Source organism: Anabrus simplex, chromosome 1, assembly GCF_040414725.1.
Source record: "Anabrus simplex isolate iqAnaSimp1 chromosome 1, ASM4041472v1, whole genome shotgun sequence".
NCBI classification, from domain to species: Eukaryota; Metazoa; Arthropoda; class Insecta; order Orthoptera; family Tettigoniidae; genus Anabrus; species Anabrus simplex.
In genome coordinates this window covers 254,480,224-254,499,641 of record NC_090265.1, presented here as the reverse complement: position 1 = coordinate 254,499,641, position 19,418 = coordinate 254,480,224, and the positions used below count along the sequence as shown (strand labels likewise).

Sequence of the window (19,418 nt, the reverse complement as noted above, 5' to 3'; positions counted from 1 at the left end):
GGTTGGGAACCACTGCCCTACTACACCAGATGCAGAAGTTTTGGTCTTTTGAAGAACTAAACTTCAGGGTACTGACAAGAGAAGGAGAATGTGAAAAGCATTTTAAAGAAAACACAGTAAGACTGGAAAATGGAATATACCATGTTAGATTACTAATAAAATAAAATAACATGCAATTAGGAGAATCACATGAAACAGCAAGGGTACAACTCATCTGTTAGAGAGACGATTAGACAAGCAACCATTACTTCGAATCAAATACAACTTCATGAATGAGTGTGAAGAACTGGGATGTACGTCATTTCTACAAAGGAATGAAGTCGGAATATTGCACGATGAAGATCATTACTCACTACATGCTGCATTACTGCAAGATGATGAAAGAACCAATCTGTTTTTGTACCCGCTACCATAATGGTCTTTGCAAGATGATGAAACATGGATCTTTATAAACTATGGACCAAATGTACATGTGGACATTTTTGAGTAGACGAATTGTCCTGGAAGGCATGATGTACTATCCATGGATTTTTGGCCAAGAATGAATAGAAAATAGATACTTACCGATGGATCCTCAGCAGTTTTTCCGCTTAATCGCAGTATTTCAGGGTTAGCCATCACAGCAAAGATGAGTGGTTGATATTTTGGCACCTTATGATTTCCGACAGTCAAAGCAGCACTTCCACTGTAAGGAACTCTCATTCCACCATACAGTGGAATAGGGTCTTCAGGCCGACGTGGAGTTGAAATCTTTACCCAAGACAATACATTAATGAAGCACAGCTGATCACAGCCCTGCAACAGAAACATATGAGCATTGGTACCCATATTTCTTTTATAAACTACCCCAGAACTATGAAACATGCATGGTAGACTATAAGTCATATTACAGTCCATTAACTATTACAACTACCATCGCCCACTAGTATCTCTTTTAGCCTTCCTCATTTTGATTGGCTTGCGTGCTTCTTTGCGAACATCACATGGAAACCACCTTGGCCACTGTGGTGCTAGTAAACAATGTGTTAAGTGTTGGTTTTTGTAGTTTAGTGAGACTATGCTGAGTAATGATATTAGAGAAGTACAAAAGATTTATTTCATCGTGAGGTATGTGAACACGGTAATTTATTAAAAGAAGTCATTACAAGACGAGCTTAAATCTGACGCACCATGTGAGTTTCACATACCCTTCCCATCTAATTTCTGACTCCACAGAAGGCTATCGTGACATATTTGCTGTAATCAGTTGTTTATGATCATGCCATACATTATCTTGGCATATTACAAGTTTCAATATATTGATAGCAATGGTGTATTGCTGCATACCTTGCTGCACAAGCCAGATTAGTAATGTGAGAGGAGTATCATTTCAAGAATTTCCCATCCAAACTGATCTCAGAGAATAATGACATAAAGCACTATCAGACCCAACTTAAATTCTAGATCTTCTGTGATATGTAGCCTTCATTTCCACGAGTCCAACTAATGACCTGAATTGAAAATTAAGAAACTGCAGGATTCTACTCTTCCCACCGTTTTTCCTTCTTATCCATCTTACAAAATCCAACAGATCAAACATGAGCATAGACCTATTATAAAATATTCAGTCAATGCCACAGGTAACAAATAAACAAAAAATGAAAATGTGCATCAACTGAGTCAAGCTGTGATGAAAGCAACACTTCAGGTGTCTCCCTGCATGAGTATCCCAGAAATAATAAATGATGATGTTCCCTTGATCTCCAGTGCAATATTTTAGATTAGAAGCTGCTCAAAATATTTTCAAAAAATATTGTAACTGAAATTGTGGAGTGCAGGCTAAACTTTCATGTCTTCAAAACAAACCCAATAAAACTAATCAGGAATTGGAGACTTATAACAATAATTACAGTATCATAAAGAAATCTATGGTCTGAAAATGAACACGGGAAACTAATTCTTGGTGGCAGGAAAAACTGTGAACACTTCATTATTTCCAGAAACTTCTAAACTGTGAACCTTCTGAGGGGGGATTGCTCTTTGGAAGACTCTTGTTTAAATTAAAGAATTCACTCCTACCAAATTATCATCATCGTCATTATCATCATCATCATCATCATCATCATCATATCCCACGTCGTTCCATCTTAAGCGATGGGTTGGCGAATGAGGCTTCTCCATCAGTTGCGGTCTCTGAACTTCTCTCCTCCTTCGATGCTTTTCAAATTATGTCCTCCCTGTAGAATGTCAATCTTCACCATGTCCTTGTACCTGGGTCTTGGTTACCCTCTTGGTCTTTTGTCTTCAAGTTTTAGATCATACATTTTTTCGGTAATCTGTTATCTCCCATGTATCGCACATGTCCATACCATCTCAGTCGCTGTGCTGTTATTCTGTCCTGCAGTCTTACAACTTGAGCCTGCTTGTGGATTTCCCCATTACGGACTCTGTCCCTCAGTGTTTTACCGATCATGCTATGGACAAATCTCATTTCTGCTACCTGGATTCTACTAACATCTTTATTTCTCATGGACCATGTTTCACAACCATAGGTCAGGATTGGTATGTAATAGGTTTCATATACGTAGTACAGTCATTAATAGGGCCCGGATTTTTTTAAAATGCATATGCGCATATGCAATTGCATATTTTGACATATTTTGAGGGTTAGTGCATATTCTAGACGTAACAGCATATTCCGGTATATAATGTCTAAATTTAAGGATAATTACAAGAACTACTAAAATAAATCTGTTTTGTACATCCCTAGCTAGTTGCCTATTTTATGAGCATCTCTCGCTAGTTGGTATTTTCGACTGTCTGTGTAACGGCACTTTACTTTCATAACTGACAATGGCAACAGATAGCTTAGGTGTGGGTAGGCAGGCTGGACTTCCCTGAATTCCTTTCTCTACCACAGCAGATAATAATCTCAGGGGCCTGGGCACTTGGTCAGGACAGAAGTATCTTCAGTTCACTAGTTACGTTCCATTTTAATGCCCTGCATCTAATTTTAAAAGTGTTAGTTTTTAAAAAATGCCTAAGGAAAAGAGCAGCAGAAGAGATTTACTAAATCAGTGGGTGTCCGGTAATAGGGACTATTCAACAGATGGTGTCATCGTGTACTGTCAAGTTTGCTCAAAGGAAGTGAAATGTGAAAAGAAATTTCAGCTTGAACAGCATTCAGAAACAACTGCTCATATTAAAGCAAAGGAGGAGCACACCACAACAACTACTTCTTACACAGGTAAAGCCCAAGTCCTGTAGTCTTAATATATTTTCAAATGATCTTTGTAGGGCTTTCGTATGCAGCAACATTCCATGGAATAAATTAAACAATCCAGTTCTGCGATCATTTCTCGAGAAATATTGCGTAAATCAAAAAATACCAGATGAATCAACTCTTAGGAAAAATTACCTACCCCCGCTGTATGAATCTACCCTGGAAGTGATCCGTTCTGATATCGGAAGGAACTGTGTCTGGATATCGGTGGATGAGACAACGGATTCGTGTGGCCGTTACATAGCAAATTTCGTGGTTGGTAAATTACATCCAGACGAACCCGGTAAGCCACATCTTCTTGCTTGTAAAATACTAGAGAAAACCAACCATAGCACAATAGCAAGATTTGTAAATGATTCTCTGCAACTATTGTGGCCATCTGAAATTGAGACTAATTGTTGTAAAGTGCTTGTACTGCTCACAGATGCAGCTTCGTATACGTTAAAAGCAGCAAAGGCCCTCCAAGTATTTTATCCAAAACTCATACACGTAACCTGATTAGCGCACGGATTACACCGCATTGCAGAAGAAATACGCGCACAGTTTCCAGCTGTTAACAATTTAATTGGATGTGGGAAGAAACTGTTTCTGAAAGCACCAGCTCGTGTCCAGCTCTACAAAGATTGTCTACCTGAAGTTCCTTTGCCACCTGAATCTGTTCTGACTAGGTGGGGGACATGGTTATCTGCAGTATCATTTTATCAGGAACATTTTAATGAAGTGAAAGAAGTGGTTACAAAACTTGAAGATGAACATATTGCGTGTGTCCGTGATGCAAAAGGTGTGTTTGAAACCGCTACTGTTCATCAAGATGTGAATTTCATTCATGCACATTTTTCTAAACTTCCAAAAGCCATTGAGAGCTTAGAATCTTCTGGTACTCCCCTCCATGAATCACTTGATCTCGTTGAAAAAGCTGCATCTTCGTTGAATTACGCTCCAGGCGAAATTGGAGAGAAGATTAAATGCAAGTTAGAAAAGGTGTTGAATTCGAACCCAGGACTGAAGACGATTAAGTTAATTGTCAATACTTGAGTGGAACTAGGGTATCCTTGCCAGATGTATGCTCCGAAACGTTGGTGCCCATGTATAAGTACTGTCCAATTACGTCAGTTGATGTAGAACGATCATTTTCAGCCTATAAACTCATTTTGACGGACAACAGACATAGTTTGTCTCCAGAAAACATTGAAAGACTACTAGTTACCTATTGTGATGCATCTTTTTGCAATAAATGATACCTGTAAATAGGTAAGTGAATAAAATTGCATGTTTTTAAGAGCATATTTCCTTATTTTCCGTGCATATATTGTAACTTTTTAGTGCATAATTGCATGCATATTTTCAGGTTTTTTAGTGCATATAAATCCGGGCCCTAGTCATTAAGTTCAGAGACTTGACGCCTGGAGGATAGGCAACTACATGATTCTGTATGTTGCACATGATGCTGCATTACACGGCGTGCACCTACACAGAACCACATCCACCAGCAAAATAGTCGCAGTTGGCCGTTGTGCACGTTTGCCAATGTTGGTATAGCTGCTGGAAGCACCACTAAAGGGAAACACCATATTTCGTCTCCAGTTATTATCCGGTTGAGAATCATTGGATCATTGTCAGCACTACTGTTGAGGTGGTGACAAACTGTCATGCGATCATCACGTTGGTCCTGCGACAGGATTCGTGGCACACTGTGCTGGGTCACACGAGACATGTTGAGGTCATTCGTCAGAATTTTGTGGCAAGTACCATGGCTGACCTCTATTGCTGCTGCAAGATCGTCTACCGATTGGGAGCGGTTAGCACGCACCAATGTTGCAACTTCTTGGTTCTTGCGTTCTGTTCGAACTGTTTGTGGCCGACCAGTACGCACATCATCTTCCAAACTGTCCCATCCTTGCACAAAACGTTGGTGCCACCTAAACCCAACTCAATGTGTCCTCACCGTAAACCTGCTGCATCATTTCAAACGTTTTGGCAGCGGTTTTGCCTAATTTCTGGTATAACTTGATATTTGCCCGTTGTTCAAACTGTGACATGTCAAGGTCCGACGGATGCATTCAAATCACCGTCACAACAACGACTTACGTCTGCTGCCAGTGCATGCACTCAACTGTCTCTTGTAGGGACGAGAGACTAACTGACATGGTACCATACTACGGCGGCACCTATGCGCTATAGCGCACCGCAGCACCATCATGCGGTCAGTCTCAGAACTTAATGACTGTACTACGTATGACTCTCTTAGATTTTGTTGGTATTTTTTTGTTCCATATTATGTTTTTAACTATTTTGTAAAAGTTGCTACCTGCCTGAATTCTGTGGGAAATTTCCTTGTCTATAGAACCAGCATCAGAGATAACACTTCCAAGATATTTGAATTGATGGTTCATCTGTAACTGTTTCCCCTCCTACCAAATCATCAACCATCACCTACCAATCACCATCAATTATCACCTACCAAATAAAGAAGAAAAAAGATATCATTAAGGAACTAAAAATAACAAAGCTCTGGGAAAGGACTCGATCACTGCAGAACTATTGAAACATGCTGGTGAGAATGTGGTGAATATACAATAGGAATTATTTGCCCATATTTAGGAGACAGAAGAAATTCCAAGTGATTGGAAGAATGCACTCATTCACCCTTTGCACCAAAAGGAAACAGAGACAACGTCAGCAACTACAGAGATATCTCTCTTCTTCTTATAGCATACAAAATTCTCTCAAAAGCCTTGCAACGTAACTTAAAATACATTTTGATAAACAGATAGGTGAATATCAGGCAGGGTTCAGGGAAAGGCATTCATGTACAGAGCAAATATATATATCCTAAAATCATCAATCAAAATAAGATCAATGAGAAACCAGAAGAGAACAATCTTAACCTCTGTAGAATTCGAGAAGACATATGATACTGGAGATATAGAGTACTCATGAATGTTCTCCAGGACTTTGGAGCTGATAAAAAGTCCTTGGTTATAATTAGGCAAACCCTCACAGACACCTTTTCCCAGGGGAAATTTATGGGTGAACTCTCTAATCCATTTAAGATTAAAATAGGCCTAAGGTAAGGCCTTTCTCCACTCCTCTTTGATTGCATCCTAGAAAAGGTTAACAAGGGAATGGAGAGAGAATGACTGAAAAGATACTCAGAATGGGGTAATGGTAGATTGTGGGGAGAATGCCCCCATGTTGGACTGTCTAGCCCAGAGGTGCTCACGCCAGGCATTTCATCCCATGGGCACACAACACTATAAGCGGGCAGACAGGCAGGCCATGAAGGCTGGACGAAGTTCTCCCAGTCACTCTCGATCACTGTGGCGATGCCCGAATTTGAAATGGACATACAAAATAATTAAAGAAAGAGGGCAGAAGTCGATGTCATTTTCAATTTACGTTGTAAGAAATAAATTATTTATGTTCATTGCAGTTTATGTATTTTGACCGGATACAATAAAGAGTTGATACTTCCTTGAAGGAATCGTAGTTCAATCCATTGATTGGTCGGCTCGGTATGCAGACGCCTCGGAATGTCTGCGTCATTGTTGAGAGTGTGTCTCAGGCTGCTTCAAGACTTTGGACTCCTCTAGTCCACAAAACAACAAGAGGAGAATAGAATACAGGCAGCGGAGATGAAATTCCTTAGAGGTATCAAGGGCAGGACCAGAAAGGATCGAATTAGAAAAGAAGAGATAAGGAAAAGGACAGGAATCTTAAAACTTCAAGACAGGATAGAAACAACAAAGCTAAAATGATATGGGCATATGATGAGAATGGCAGAAGAGTGTGCCAAAAAAAGCTATTTCAGAGAAGTTAACAGGAAAGAGACCACGAGGAAGACCCCGTGGAGGAGTGCATACAGAAGAGGGGAGTAAAACCAGAAGATGTACTTAAAAAAGGAGAAAAGTGGTGGAGAGACAGGTAGCAATGGAGGTCCTTAATTCACAACCCGACCCGGGAAGCTGGAAACAGGAAATGAAGATGATGATGATGGTGATGATGATGATGATGATAAAGAGTTAGGCCAACAACCTAAAATATTTTTGTACTGCACGTAATAAATTACAATTTTTAATCTCATATTTCAAGAGGTGCTTTAGAAACATTTCTAATATAATACAGAGTGAAAGTAAATAAATTGTGGCTTGTGGTTGCTTGGGTTTAAATTATCTGATAAACTCACCAACAATCCAGTCATGCTTACCAGGAATAATATCAGTTAGGTAATTTTTTTGAAGGTATACTGTATATCTATTTGGTAGATGCATTTACATTGTTGCTGCTGTTGTTCTACTTTATTCTTGGATAGTAAATATCTATATCCTCACACACGATGAAACTCCCTCGCCATTTAGAGGCTAGCTATTATCATCAGACGCCTGACAGATAAGTTTTAAATACTATTTTCAGATATTCAGTGAGCAGGGAAAGTCACATAACACTACAACACTGTGCAAAATCAAGCAGTAAACTTGTTGAATTATGTAATTATATTATTTTTTTGCTGAATGAATAACAGGAATTTTACTTTTTTAATGGAAATACTGCCATTCCCATTCAAGGAATTGTATCATAGCTTGTACGCTATAACCCTGGGTCTTTGTACATTGTAATATAAAAATTATAACATGTCAGATTTATTGAATGTATAAATATAAGAAAATAAAACACTGTTTATATCGAGCGCAGTATAAATCTAACTGGAATATGGTGAAAAGGCTGGTTTCCATGCGATTAAAGCGGTTTTTTATTTATTTTTATTTTATACTGTATCCGAATCAACATGTCGCTGAATAGTGGAGAGCTTCGTAGTCACAACTGAACAACAGTACTTCACTTCCCTGTCACTCTTTCTCTCTTCACGAAGACGTATGATTGCTATGTAAGCTGCCCGCATTTACATCACACAAGCCTGGCCGCACTGGGCTAGCTTCAATGGGTGCCCAGCTGAGCACCTCTGGTCTAGCCTTTGCAAATGACGTCGTTCTGATAACAGACAGCCCTCAGACAGCCAAGAAGTAGGTTGAAGAACTACAAAATGTTGCAGTCAAAACAGGATTAAGAATTTCCTTTGTAAAAACAGCATTCATCGACTCAGACACAGCAGATGACACTGACAGAATTGTAATGCAATTTGGGGACTTCTATAGCATTCATAAATTTAAATACCTGAGAGAAATTATCACTCCCAATGGAAATGAAAAGGAGGCACTAAAGAGAAGGTAAGAAGAATGGAGATGGCCTTCAGACTATACCATTAGAAGACTTAAAAGTCCATCTGCATTCAAGCCAAATTCAAACATTACTGTACACTGGTCAGAACGGAGTGCCTTTATGGAGCAGAAACACTGACAAGGGTGGCAGACTCAAACCTTAAAAAAAGAGAAGATTCCTTCAAAAAATCTTGGATCCAAAAAAGTCACAAAATAACGAACATACTTTCTGGTTGAGATCAAACCAGGTACTCTACAAAACTGTTTTAAAAATTATGATGACAATGAGGAAAAGGAGACTGATCTTTTATGGAAACATTAAAAGGATCAATCAAGAGAGGTTGCCAACAGTATACTCCTTCTACAAGAAAAGTGGAAAACACAACCTGGGTGGCTTATACAGGTGCACAAGGACCAGCAGAAGTATGTGTCAACGAGGAAGAGATACAGGACAGAACATCATTTAGGAAAAGAGGTTGCAGGAGTGACAGATGCACCCAAAAAGCCACTGGCAAGCCACAGAACTCCTCGGCAGAAGAGCGAGAATCCAAAGACTTAAGGATCTTTGACAAGAGTGTAAAGAGAAGGGCATTAGTCTGCATGATAGGCAGGCAGGTAGATGGTGTAAATATGGCCTGCACATGGCTGAAAGTTTACATTTGTTAATTAGTCTGTTGACAGTGCAAGTGAAATTTGCTCAGTGTAGCTGTATCTTGTGCTTCGTGAATAAATAAATAAACAAATGAATCATCAAAAAGCAATGTCACAAATAAGTACAACTGAGCAAGATCACTCAAATGCGAAGTCTTCATTCCTTCTTGAGCAAGTAGAAAATTTCGAGAAAGGTTCTCCCAGATGGATAGAATCCACAGTAAAACCCAGTATAGTGTGGGAATGCATATCGCCTAAAGCTTATAGGTGTGCTAGGATTCCAAGAGCACATTGTTCCGGTATTTGGGAAATACTTCACGAGACACAGGAGTTATGAACCTTGTTAAAGAGAAATTAACCCAGAATCTGAAACATTTGAATGAGGCTGAGAGAATCTGTTCATTGATAATGGATAAAATGGCAATAACATAACAAACGCAGTACGACAAGAAAAGATACCTCTTTGGTCACAAAACCACATCTGTTCCAAGTAGCTCCCAGAATAATGGAGATAATAAAACAGTATACCCAATATTAAGAACATCAAGAATATCAGCCAAGTCTGAAATTCTCACCCATAATTTACTTTGATTTATGACAGCAGGCTTATGCACTAAGTAAAGACTGCCAGCTGTATACTTTTTTTCCAAATGAATTTCAAGCAAGAAACTGTATAATTTGACAGTGTTAATAAATCAGACAGCTTGAGGCTAGTGGATTTCTCCTAGTATGTCTAGTTTAATAATAATAATAATAATAATAATAATAATAATAATAATAATGAAAGCAGAGAGTACTACAGAGCCTCCAAACGCAAACTCACTGGCTATAAACCACCATCTCTATGCTTTGAGCGAAAGGACGACTCACTGGCGACATCAAATGAAGAAAATTGCAGCATTCTGGCAGATTACTTCCAGAATTTACTTAATTGCTCTAAACCGCAAAGCCCCATTGAGACCAAGGAACCCTTACTCAGGTACCCAGATTCCAGACCACCCGACAGCGATTAAATCAAGCGCCACATTGCCCGTCTGAAAAATAACAAAGCGCCGGGGGAAGACTTAGTAGTAGCAGAACTATGGAAATATGCCCCAGAGGAATCACTTGATATCTTGCAAAAGCAAATAGAAGAAATTTGGAACAAGGAGACCCTACCCGAAGATTGGAAAATAGCTTTGATCCATCCATTACACAAAAAATGCAGCATGAAGAACATCAACAACTACAGAGGAATATCTTTGCTACCCGTGACTTACAAAATTCTATCACTTGCCATCCTGGAGCGTTTGGAAGCACAAGTCGAACATCAAATAGGTGAATACCAAGGAGGGTTCAGAAAAGGTCGCTCAACAGCTGAACAGATCCAAAATCTCAAAACGATCATCAGATATTGTACACTAAGGTCCAAGCAGTATGTGTCTGTCTTTGTGGACTTTAAGAAAGCGTACGACTCCATTGACCGGGAAGTCGTGCTAAACATCTTAAATGAATTTGGAGTTGATTTGAAACTGCTGGCATTAATTAGAGCCACCCTGGCCGATACAAAATCCAAGGTGAAGTTCCACGGATGTCTCTCGCATTCCTTTGATATCAAAACAGGAGTCCGACAAGGTGATGGGCTATCCCCGATACTCTTCAACTGTGTTCTTGAAAAGATCATCAGAACCTGGCGGGTGAGATTACAGGAAACCAACTACAGTCCATTGAGAATAGGAACCAAATCCAAGGGGATCGCAACAGACTGCTTAGCATTTGCCGATGATATTGCTGTTCTCTCAAACGACATAGAGCTAGAGCTCAAGTTGAAATTTTAAAGGAAATTGCCGAACAAACTGGTTTGCAGATATTGTTTGAGAAAACAGAAGTAATGACTAACATCAAAGAGGCTCCACCAAAACTCCATACAAAATACGGGGACATAACCCGAGTAGACAAATTCAAATACCTGGGTGAGATCATCATGAAAAATGGACTGGACAAAGAAGCACTTCAGGAGCAAGTACGCAAACTGGAAATAGCCTACCAAACATCCCGCACAATCTACAACAAAAAATGCCTTTCCCAAAACACCAAGATACGTCACTATGAAACAGTTCTGAAGCCAGTAGTTCTATATGCAGCTGAAACCCTGTCTCTAAATGCCAACAAAGGACTCCTTGAAGAACTGGAGAAAAGAGAACGCAAAATTGTGAGAGGAATCTTGGGATCAAAGTACAGAAATGGAATCCATCAAAAGAGATCCAACAAGGAAGTCTACAGCAAAATAGAGAAAATTACCGACACAATCAGAAAAAGATGGGCACGATTTTACGGTCATCTGAAAAGAATGGACGGAAGAAAGTTAACGAAAGAAATATTTCACTTTTTTGATTCAAACCCCAAAACCACAATTCCCTGGTTTAGAAATACCAAAGAAGACCTGCAAATGCTACATATCTCAGCTGAAGATGCCCTTAACAGAGATCTCTTCCGCAAGAAAATATTGACGTACGGGCTAAACCGAGACGAGCAGCCGAAGAGAAGACACGGTGCCCCTTGGACAGAGGAGCGTAAGCAGGCCCACTCACAAAGAATGAGGGAAATTTGGGCTCTAAAGAAGGCCAAGTTCAGTGTCAAATGCAACAAGACTTAACGTGGACCTTGATGGCCCCAGCAAATTATATATAATAAAATAATAATAATAATAATAATAATAATAATAATAATAATAATAATAATAATAATAATAATAATAATAACGTTACTAGTTTTATGTTCCACTAACTAATCATTACATATTTCATTGTGATCTACTGACAAGAGGCTAATGAATTTGAGGACCTTCAAATATCACCGGACTGAGCCAGGATCAATAGAACCTGCCAAGCTGGGATCAGAAGGCCAGCACTCTACCATCTGAGCTACTTAGCCCGGCAATATGTCTAGTTTCCAACAATCATAAGACCAACATTGATATCATGAGATGCCTTTCCAACAGCAAGATTTTGAAACTGCAAATTACGTACCCAAATCAACCCTTATTGCTTGCATTTTACCAATGTCTCTTTCTAGAGAACATAAGAATCACACACCAAGCAAGTGGCTGCACGGTTTGGGTCTCGCAGCTCTCAGCTTGCATTTTGGAGATAGTGGGCTCGAACCCCACCATCAGCAGTCCTGAAGATGGTTTTCTGCGGTTTCTCATTATCTTCTATTTTTTATTTTTGCTAGTGGGTTTACGTTGCACCGACAGATAGATCGATCTTATGGCGACGATGGGATAGGAAAGACCTAGGAGTTGGAAGGAAGCGACCGTGGCCTTAATTAAGATACAGCCCCAGCATTTGCCTGGTGTGAAAATGGGAAACCACGGAAAACCATCTTTTAGGCTGCCGACAGTGGAATTCGGACCCATTATATCCCGGATGCAAGCTGACAGCTGCGCACTCCTAACCGCATGGCCAACTCACCCGGTGGTTTCTAATTTTCACACCAGGCAAATGCTGGGACTGTACCTTAATTAAGACCACGGTCACTTCTTTCGCACTCCTTGCCATTTCCAATCCTATTGTCGCCAGAAGACCTACATGTGTCCGTATGACATAGAAAAATCGTAAAAAGTTTTTTTAAATATTTAGAGAAGATCATGCTTGACGAAGATGACAAAGTAAGTGGCTCTCACATGAAGAATTTGTATGACTAGCAAACAAATCCAAGTGGTAAAACCTGTTCGCTTCCTGACTCGAAAACAGGTAAACCCAAACACAATACAGAAAAAGTTAATGTGAAATGAACAAAGGACATTTTCTACACCAATAATAACAGTTCTAGAAAACATTCTAGACATCTAAAAACGCATCTGTTCCAAGACTGCACAGTGACCATATATTTCATGAAAAAGATTCAGAAATGGTTCAACATCCATGATATTAGCAGTTATAATAAAGCTAAGTTTTGCCCTCACACGATCAATTTTTCAACACAGATAATTGACAGGTTTCACTGGCTGGAAAGTGAGTTCCTGGCATATCTTGAGGATGTGAAAAAAGAATGCCATGAACAAAGAATGAATTTTCATAGCAACAAGACTTACAAGGTTATATGCTGACTATGTGTCTACAGTCCAGTGTATCGGATACTTGTCGTCGTCGGGCTTTCATTTCATGCTAAATAAAGCATTTAACGGGAATTCCCAAGAAATAATCTTTGACATTTTGAGAAGAACTTTAGATAACAATGGCTTGGTAGATTCAAGGGCTGTAGTACTTCCCTTCGACAGAATCTTGAAGACAGGAATTCCCCTGAAACAATGAAATCAATATATTTGTGAGATGAATGTTCTCAGTTGTGTTAAGTCATCTCAACCGGTTTCATCGTAAGTAATCCGTAAGATTCCAGAAACAGTGACAAAAATCCTGCACAATTTTCACAAACCCCAGTGTAAGCTTACGTATAGCCACTTCACAAAATGTCTTTCGTGATGACTGTTAACAGCAGTATTACAAATAATAACTATAACTGACTTGAGGATGCTCAGTATTAAGAAGTTAGCCACTCTAGTAAAGAACATTGCCCAAGATATGCCATGGGAGGCCTTTCTCTTTTTCTCTGCAGCTGAATATACTTGTCTTATCTGGGTCAACTCTGTCCATTCCAAGAAAGTGGATATTGCTTTGAACGACAGATGCCGCACAATTTCTGGATGCCTCAATTTAACAAACATAAAAAAGCTGCACCACACTTGTGGCATACCTCTACCTTTAACCAATGGCAAGTAGCAGCTGAAACTAAGAAACTAAAACAATAGGTGGACAAGTCATCCACTCTACGGTCATGAAATAGTACAACAGAATCTCAGGTCATGGAGGAATTTCATTAATAACACAAGGCCAGCATCAGCCACAGCAAGCATTCTAAGGAATTAATACTGGCAGCAACAGTCCACATTGGGAATCGGCCAATTGAAGGAACGCCAGCACATACTTTACAATCTTGGCCTATCTGGAAGATCCTTAGTAGGATATGAACTGGAATGTCTAGAACTAAGGCTACAATCAAAAGATGGGGTTATACACAGAATGCTAATTGCGACTGTGGTGCAATTCAAGATCTTGAGCATCTATTTCATTGTCCAAACTGCCCTGTGAAACCCAAATTGAAGACTCCATTAGAGTCAGTGATAAAGCTATTGTAGCTACTTCATACTGGAGAGTTTTCAGCATTTGAGGATACTTGGATATGATCATCACCATAATTATGGAGTAAACCCAATGCCCTTGTTTCTTTTATAGCTCTGGAGGTAGTGTCTATTAAACTTTTGTCACTTGCTTTCCTTGGTGGTTTCATTGTGAAGGAAATAAGGAAAGAAGTAACTTGTGAATCATGGGTGGGTAATGAACAATGTAAATTATTTTGTGAGTGAAGCTGCAAAACTTGTTAACACTTTTGGTGCGGAAGTAGACTTTTGTCGACTTAGGCCTACTTCCCTATAACATTCGCTGCGGTAATTGACTTTTGTCGACTTGGTACTTTCCTGCTATAGTTTCTGTGTGCTTCTTTAATAAAGGCGCATTTAATAATACAAACATCTATAGTCACGCATTGACTATGTACTAAGCTTTGTTTGAAAACATTGCCGCCAATACTGGACCTATGTTTATTTGTTATCTTTCACCCACCTCCCGCCAACATTCCTGCCAGCTGTCTGGCTGATAGCAGGCTTCACTCAGCAGCTATGAGAGCATGGAACAACATTAGTAATGACAGAGAAGAAATCTTCAATCTTTTAGTGGCCGATTCTGATTTAGACTGTTCGGTAAATTTGGACAATGAAACAAGTGATGATGTGCATAGTGATTGTTCGGAAGAAAGAGCCAACGAGGAAGATCTTCATTTGGTATCAGACTGGCGGGATATTAGTGATGACATAAAAATTACAAAAATGAAATTATGTGACAGGGCAATTAGTTCTTCTGACTTCAGAAATTCTGTCATAATGGGACTTCTAAGAGAGTATCAGCGCAGTCTGCTGGCGAAACAAGGAAGACCTTCTGATTACATACCTCAAGCGCGCCTGACAGAGAGGCACTTTCTTGGGGAGCAGCAGGACAAGAGTCACAAACCTAACTGTGCTGTTTGTTCCATATTATTAGAAAAATGTTTAAAGAAAGGAAAGGGATTGTGAAAGAGAAAACAGACACTATTTTTGTGTAAGAATTGCCCATGACAGCCTGCAATGTGTCCAGTACCATGTTTCGAGATGTATCACAGTACCGGTAATGTGTTTTTCAAGGTCAAATGTCACTGCTAGTTTGCCAAAATTGAGTTAAAAATGGTGCAATGGTGTTGAACGTCACTAACCTTTAAAAAAAAAAAAGTTTCAGTTCATTTGGAAAGTACAAAAAAAACTGCATTTTTCTGTAAGTGTTCTGTTTAAAACTAGCACAGCAAAAGAGTTAATATCAGAGCTTGTATTTAGAGGTTTTAAAGTGCGACTCAAGTGACAGTTCAAATCATGTTGAGATATAAGACAAGTAATCTGCAAAATTCTTATCCCGATTATCACTAGTTAACAAATTTAAACTTTTTCTTTTGCATCTGGTTTGTAAATGGGTGGATTTACTTCATTTTGGGGTGCTGAATACGCTGGTAAAATCAGTTTTTCTCTATGACGTCACATTTCCTAGATATACAGCAGAATAAAAAACGGCAATAGCAAAAATTGACACAATTAAGTCAAACAAAATACACATTCAGAACGTTTGAAATCAATACTGTTTTGTACGTATATATGGGCATGATGCCAATAAAAGGTGCAAATTAGTTCAGAAGATATTTTCACCTTTAATCGTCTTTGGTTTTTGAAAAATGCGATGACGGAGCTCTTCTTTTGTTTGCCATTTCATCACTCTCCCTAACAAGACCCCAGCAGTAGTCACCCATCATCGAAGGGTTCCAATGGCCTTGGTAACGGTGTTCCATGGTAAGAATGTCTTGGTGAAAGCGCTCACCATGCTCATAGCTTACGGCTCCCAAATTTTCCGGGAAGAAATCAAGGTGAGAATGTAAAAAGTGAATTTTAAGCGACATTCTACACCCCATGTTCTTATAGTTGTCCAACAGATCATTCACAATGGTAACATAGTTTTTGTCTTTCCTGTTACCCAAAAAGCCCTTCACAATTGCTTTAGAAAAAGACCAAGCAGCTAATTGGATATCTGTGAGTTTGGTAGCAAAGGCTGGGTCTTTCGGCAATTTTCTTATTTATGGTCCAACAAATATAACCTCTTTCAGCTTTGCCTCACTTAATTTGGGAAACTTTTCTTTTAAGTGATTGAAGGCCTCACCTTCTTTATCCAGAGCTTTTACAAAGTTCTTGATAAGGGGAGGCAAAATGATTTTATCGGGCTCAACCTATGGGGTATTGTTCACATTTACGTTTCCAGGAACATATGACTTCCTTATAGGCCATTTCTTGACTGTATAGTGGTTCTTGGTGTCACGGCTGTCCCAAAGGCACAAAAAGCAGCAGTATTTCATGAATCCAGCCTGTAAACCTGTAAGGAGTGCAACAACTTTTAAATCACAGCAAAGCTGCCATTCATGATCCTTATATTTGATTGCCTCTAGCTGCAAAGCCATGGCTTCATAAGTTTCTTTCATGTCTACTGCGTAAGCCAAAGGTACCGATGGAAATTTATTATTATTATTATTATTATTTTTCCGCCTTTGTAAAGTACCGATAGAAATGCATTGCCATTATGTAGTACTGCTTTCAAGCTAGTTTTAGTGGAGTCAATAAATAGTCGCCACTCCTGTGGATTATGTTGTACACCTAGCTGCATCATCAGACCATTGACATCTCTACATACACACACTGAATTCTGCATATCGAAATTATGAGCGAAGGAAGCACCTCTTGATCTGAAACAGGAAATTTTTGTCCCTGGAGCTAGAAGGTTCCATTGCTGCAGTCTCGACCCCAAGAGTTCAGCTTGCTGTTTCGAAAGTTTTAGATCGCGAACCAAATCGTTCAATTCCTCTTGATTAAAGAGCTGAGGTGAAGTGTCATGATATTGAGGGCAGTACTCTTCTATATGTTCAGTACTTTCTGACTCACTTGACATGGTGTCTGGTTCCGTGGCTTTCAAGTTACAGACAGGAACAGGTAACCCCTCATCATGGGGTACAGGCAAATGCACTGAAGATACATTTGGATACTTTATTTTATGTCTAGTTTTGCTTGAATGTCCCAAAATATTTGTAAGACAGAAGTAACAGTCTGAATAATGGTCTTTAGGCTCACACCACACCATCGGAACAGCGAATGGCATGGCTCGGCGTTTTCCTTTCAACCACTCGGTTAAGGTTGTAGTACAGGTTATGCAGGCAATATGAGGTGCAAAATTTTTATCTTGATCACCAACAAGACAATCAAAATACAATTTATATGCCTTCTTAACCAAATCACTGATTGGTTTTCTTTGGGCTTTTGGAGTGAATTTCCCACACACATAACAAAAGTTGTCGGGGTGGTTTAGACAGCAACGAGATTTACTAGTTGCCATTTTTCTTAGTGTAAGTTTTAAACATAAAAAGTTTGCACTATCTTTCACAGGAAACACTCACTGAGGATCTCTTTCACACCACTGGATTACCACACCAACCATTTACTGACGATTTGTAGATCTTCTAGCTCTCCTCTGCAAATCAATAAGAAATAATTAGACATCAAAACAGAAGAACGGCAAAAAGCGAAATATTGAATACAAAAATAAAAAAACTTTAAAAACTCAAAAATGGTACATGCTAAACATTTTGAAAGGTATATTCGGATCCTACACACCAAAATACATACTAGTTGATGTATCACATTCCAGATGCAAAATGGCTGTTGACTAGTGTTATCTTAAAAAACATTGGAGAGAGTGAGTTAATCACCAAGCCGATCAACAGGAATATCATCCAAATGTAACAGCATGTAGTGCTGCTCGCTCTGACTACTGCACTCTTTCAGTGCTCTGGTGGAGAAAGTGAGTACTTCTTGATAGCATTTATTCTCGAAGAGGAGAGGCGTTATGTATATTAGTTGGCAATGCTACTACGGACTGGAAGTATATTGTATTTTGTGGGTGTTCTGCAGGATATCTAACAATACTTCCGTTCTGTCCTAGCCCATTCAATCCTTCCTGGGACAGAGGACTCTCACAACTTCTTTCAAATTCCTCTGTCTCGTGCAGTTCTCATCCAAACTGGCTGTGCAACCCATATCGGGACATCAGACCATCTGGTTGAAGGGCACCCACCGTCTTACTATCCATCTCTAGGATAGGACTTAAGTCATTACCCTTGTCCACTTCATGGCATCCAGTCTTTGTATATGACCTACCCATGTACACTTTTGAACCCAGATTTCTCTTCCAACATCCTTTACTCTAGTCTTGCATCTCATTTCAGTGTTTTACAGACATTCCTTCATGGAAATTCCAAGTAAACTTCTTTCCAAACCTCTCTGTCAGTTTGTTTAGCTGCCTGTTAGAGACCAAGTCTGAGTACCATATGCAAGAAGAGGCAGAGCAAACAAGTTGAATATGTCCTTTAGGAAAATTATTTTTGGGGACAAAACTTAGCGACCAATACCAACGCCAAACATTTTCCTTTCTCCGTCTGATCACTCTGTCTTGTCTACTAAAGAATGAAACTGTCCGACCCAGATATACCTAGTCTTCTACATATCCTTTAAGTTACCATTGATCTCAATTTCTTCCTCAACAGTTAGTTATGAGCTTAGTTTTTGTTTCATTAATTCCAAATCCAACTTGCTTGCTATGCTAATTTAGATTCATCATCATCTGAAAATGTAGGGGACTCTCCAAGAAAGAACAATGTCATCTGCAAACTTTGGATTTGAGACTTTCTTACCATCAATACTGATCAACACTTCCCTTTCTATTCCAATCCGTTCCCTGAAAAGCATCCTTAATTAGCAGGTGAACAGCTTATGAAAAATAGGGTCTCTCTGATGACCTCCTTCTCAATTACATAACATCTTCCAATGTAATCAAAGCCTGATCCTTGCTTTACTTTGGCAGTAGATTTGTTGTACGATCTTGATGTTATGTTTCTGAATTTCTTGTTTAGCCAAAGTCAAAGCAAATCAAAGGCCTTGTTGTAGTTGATGAATGCTTGTAGTTCTATTGTTAGTTAATAGAACTAACAATACTGAACAATGATTAATAAGGTGATACTGGTAGCAAGCATTATTCAAACAAGAATACACTGGCAATGGTTGTCATTACAAGCATATA

The 19,418-nt window shown here is 39.2% G+C and overlaps 1 protein-coding gene across 5 annotated transcripts in view; it reads right to left on the bottom strand.

The window, feature by feature from the left end:
* LOC136886466 (uncharacterized) overlaps positions 1-19,418 on the bottom strand; it is a 90,066-nt gene that overhangs the window by 25,376 nt on the left and 45,272 nt on the right. For all 5 annotated transcript variants that reach the window (XM_067159261.2, XM_067159278.2, XM_067159283.2 and 2 more), the window contains exon 3: positions 565-795. In XM_067159261.2, coding sequence (XP_067015362.2) covers positions 565-795 — 231 coding nt within the window. The remainder of the gene's footprint in view (positions 1-564; positions 796-19,418) is intronic.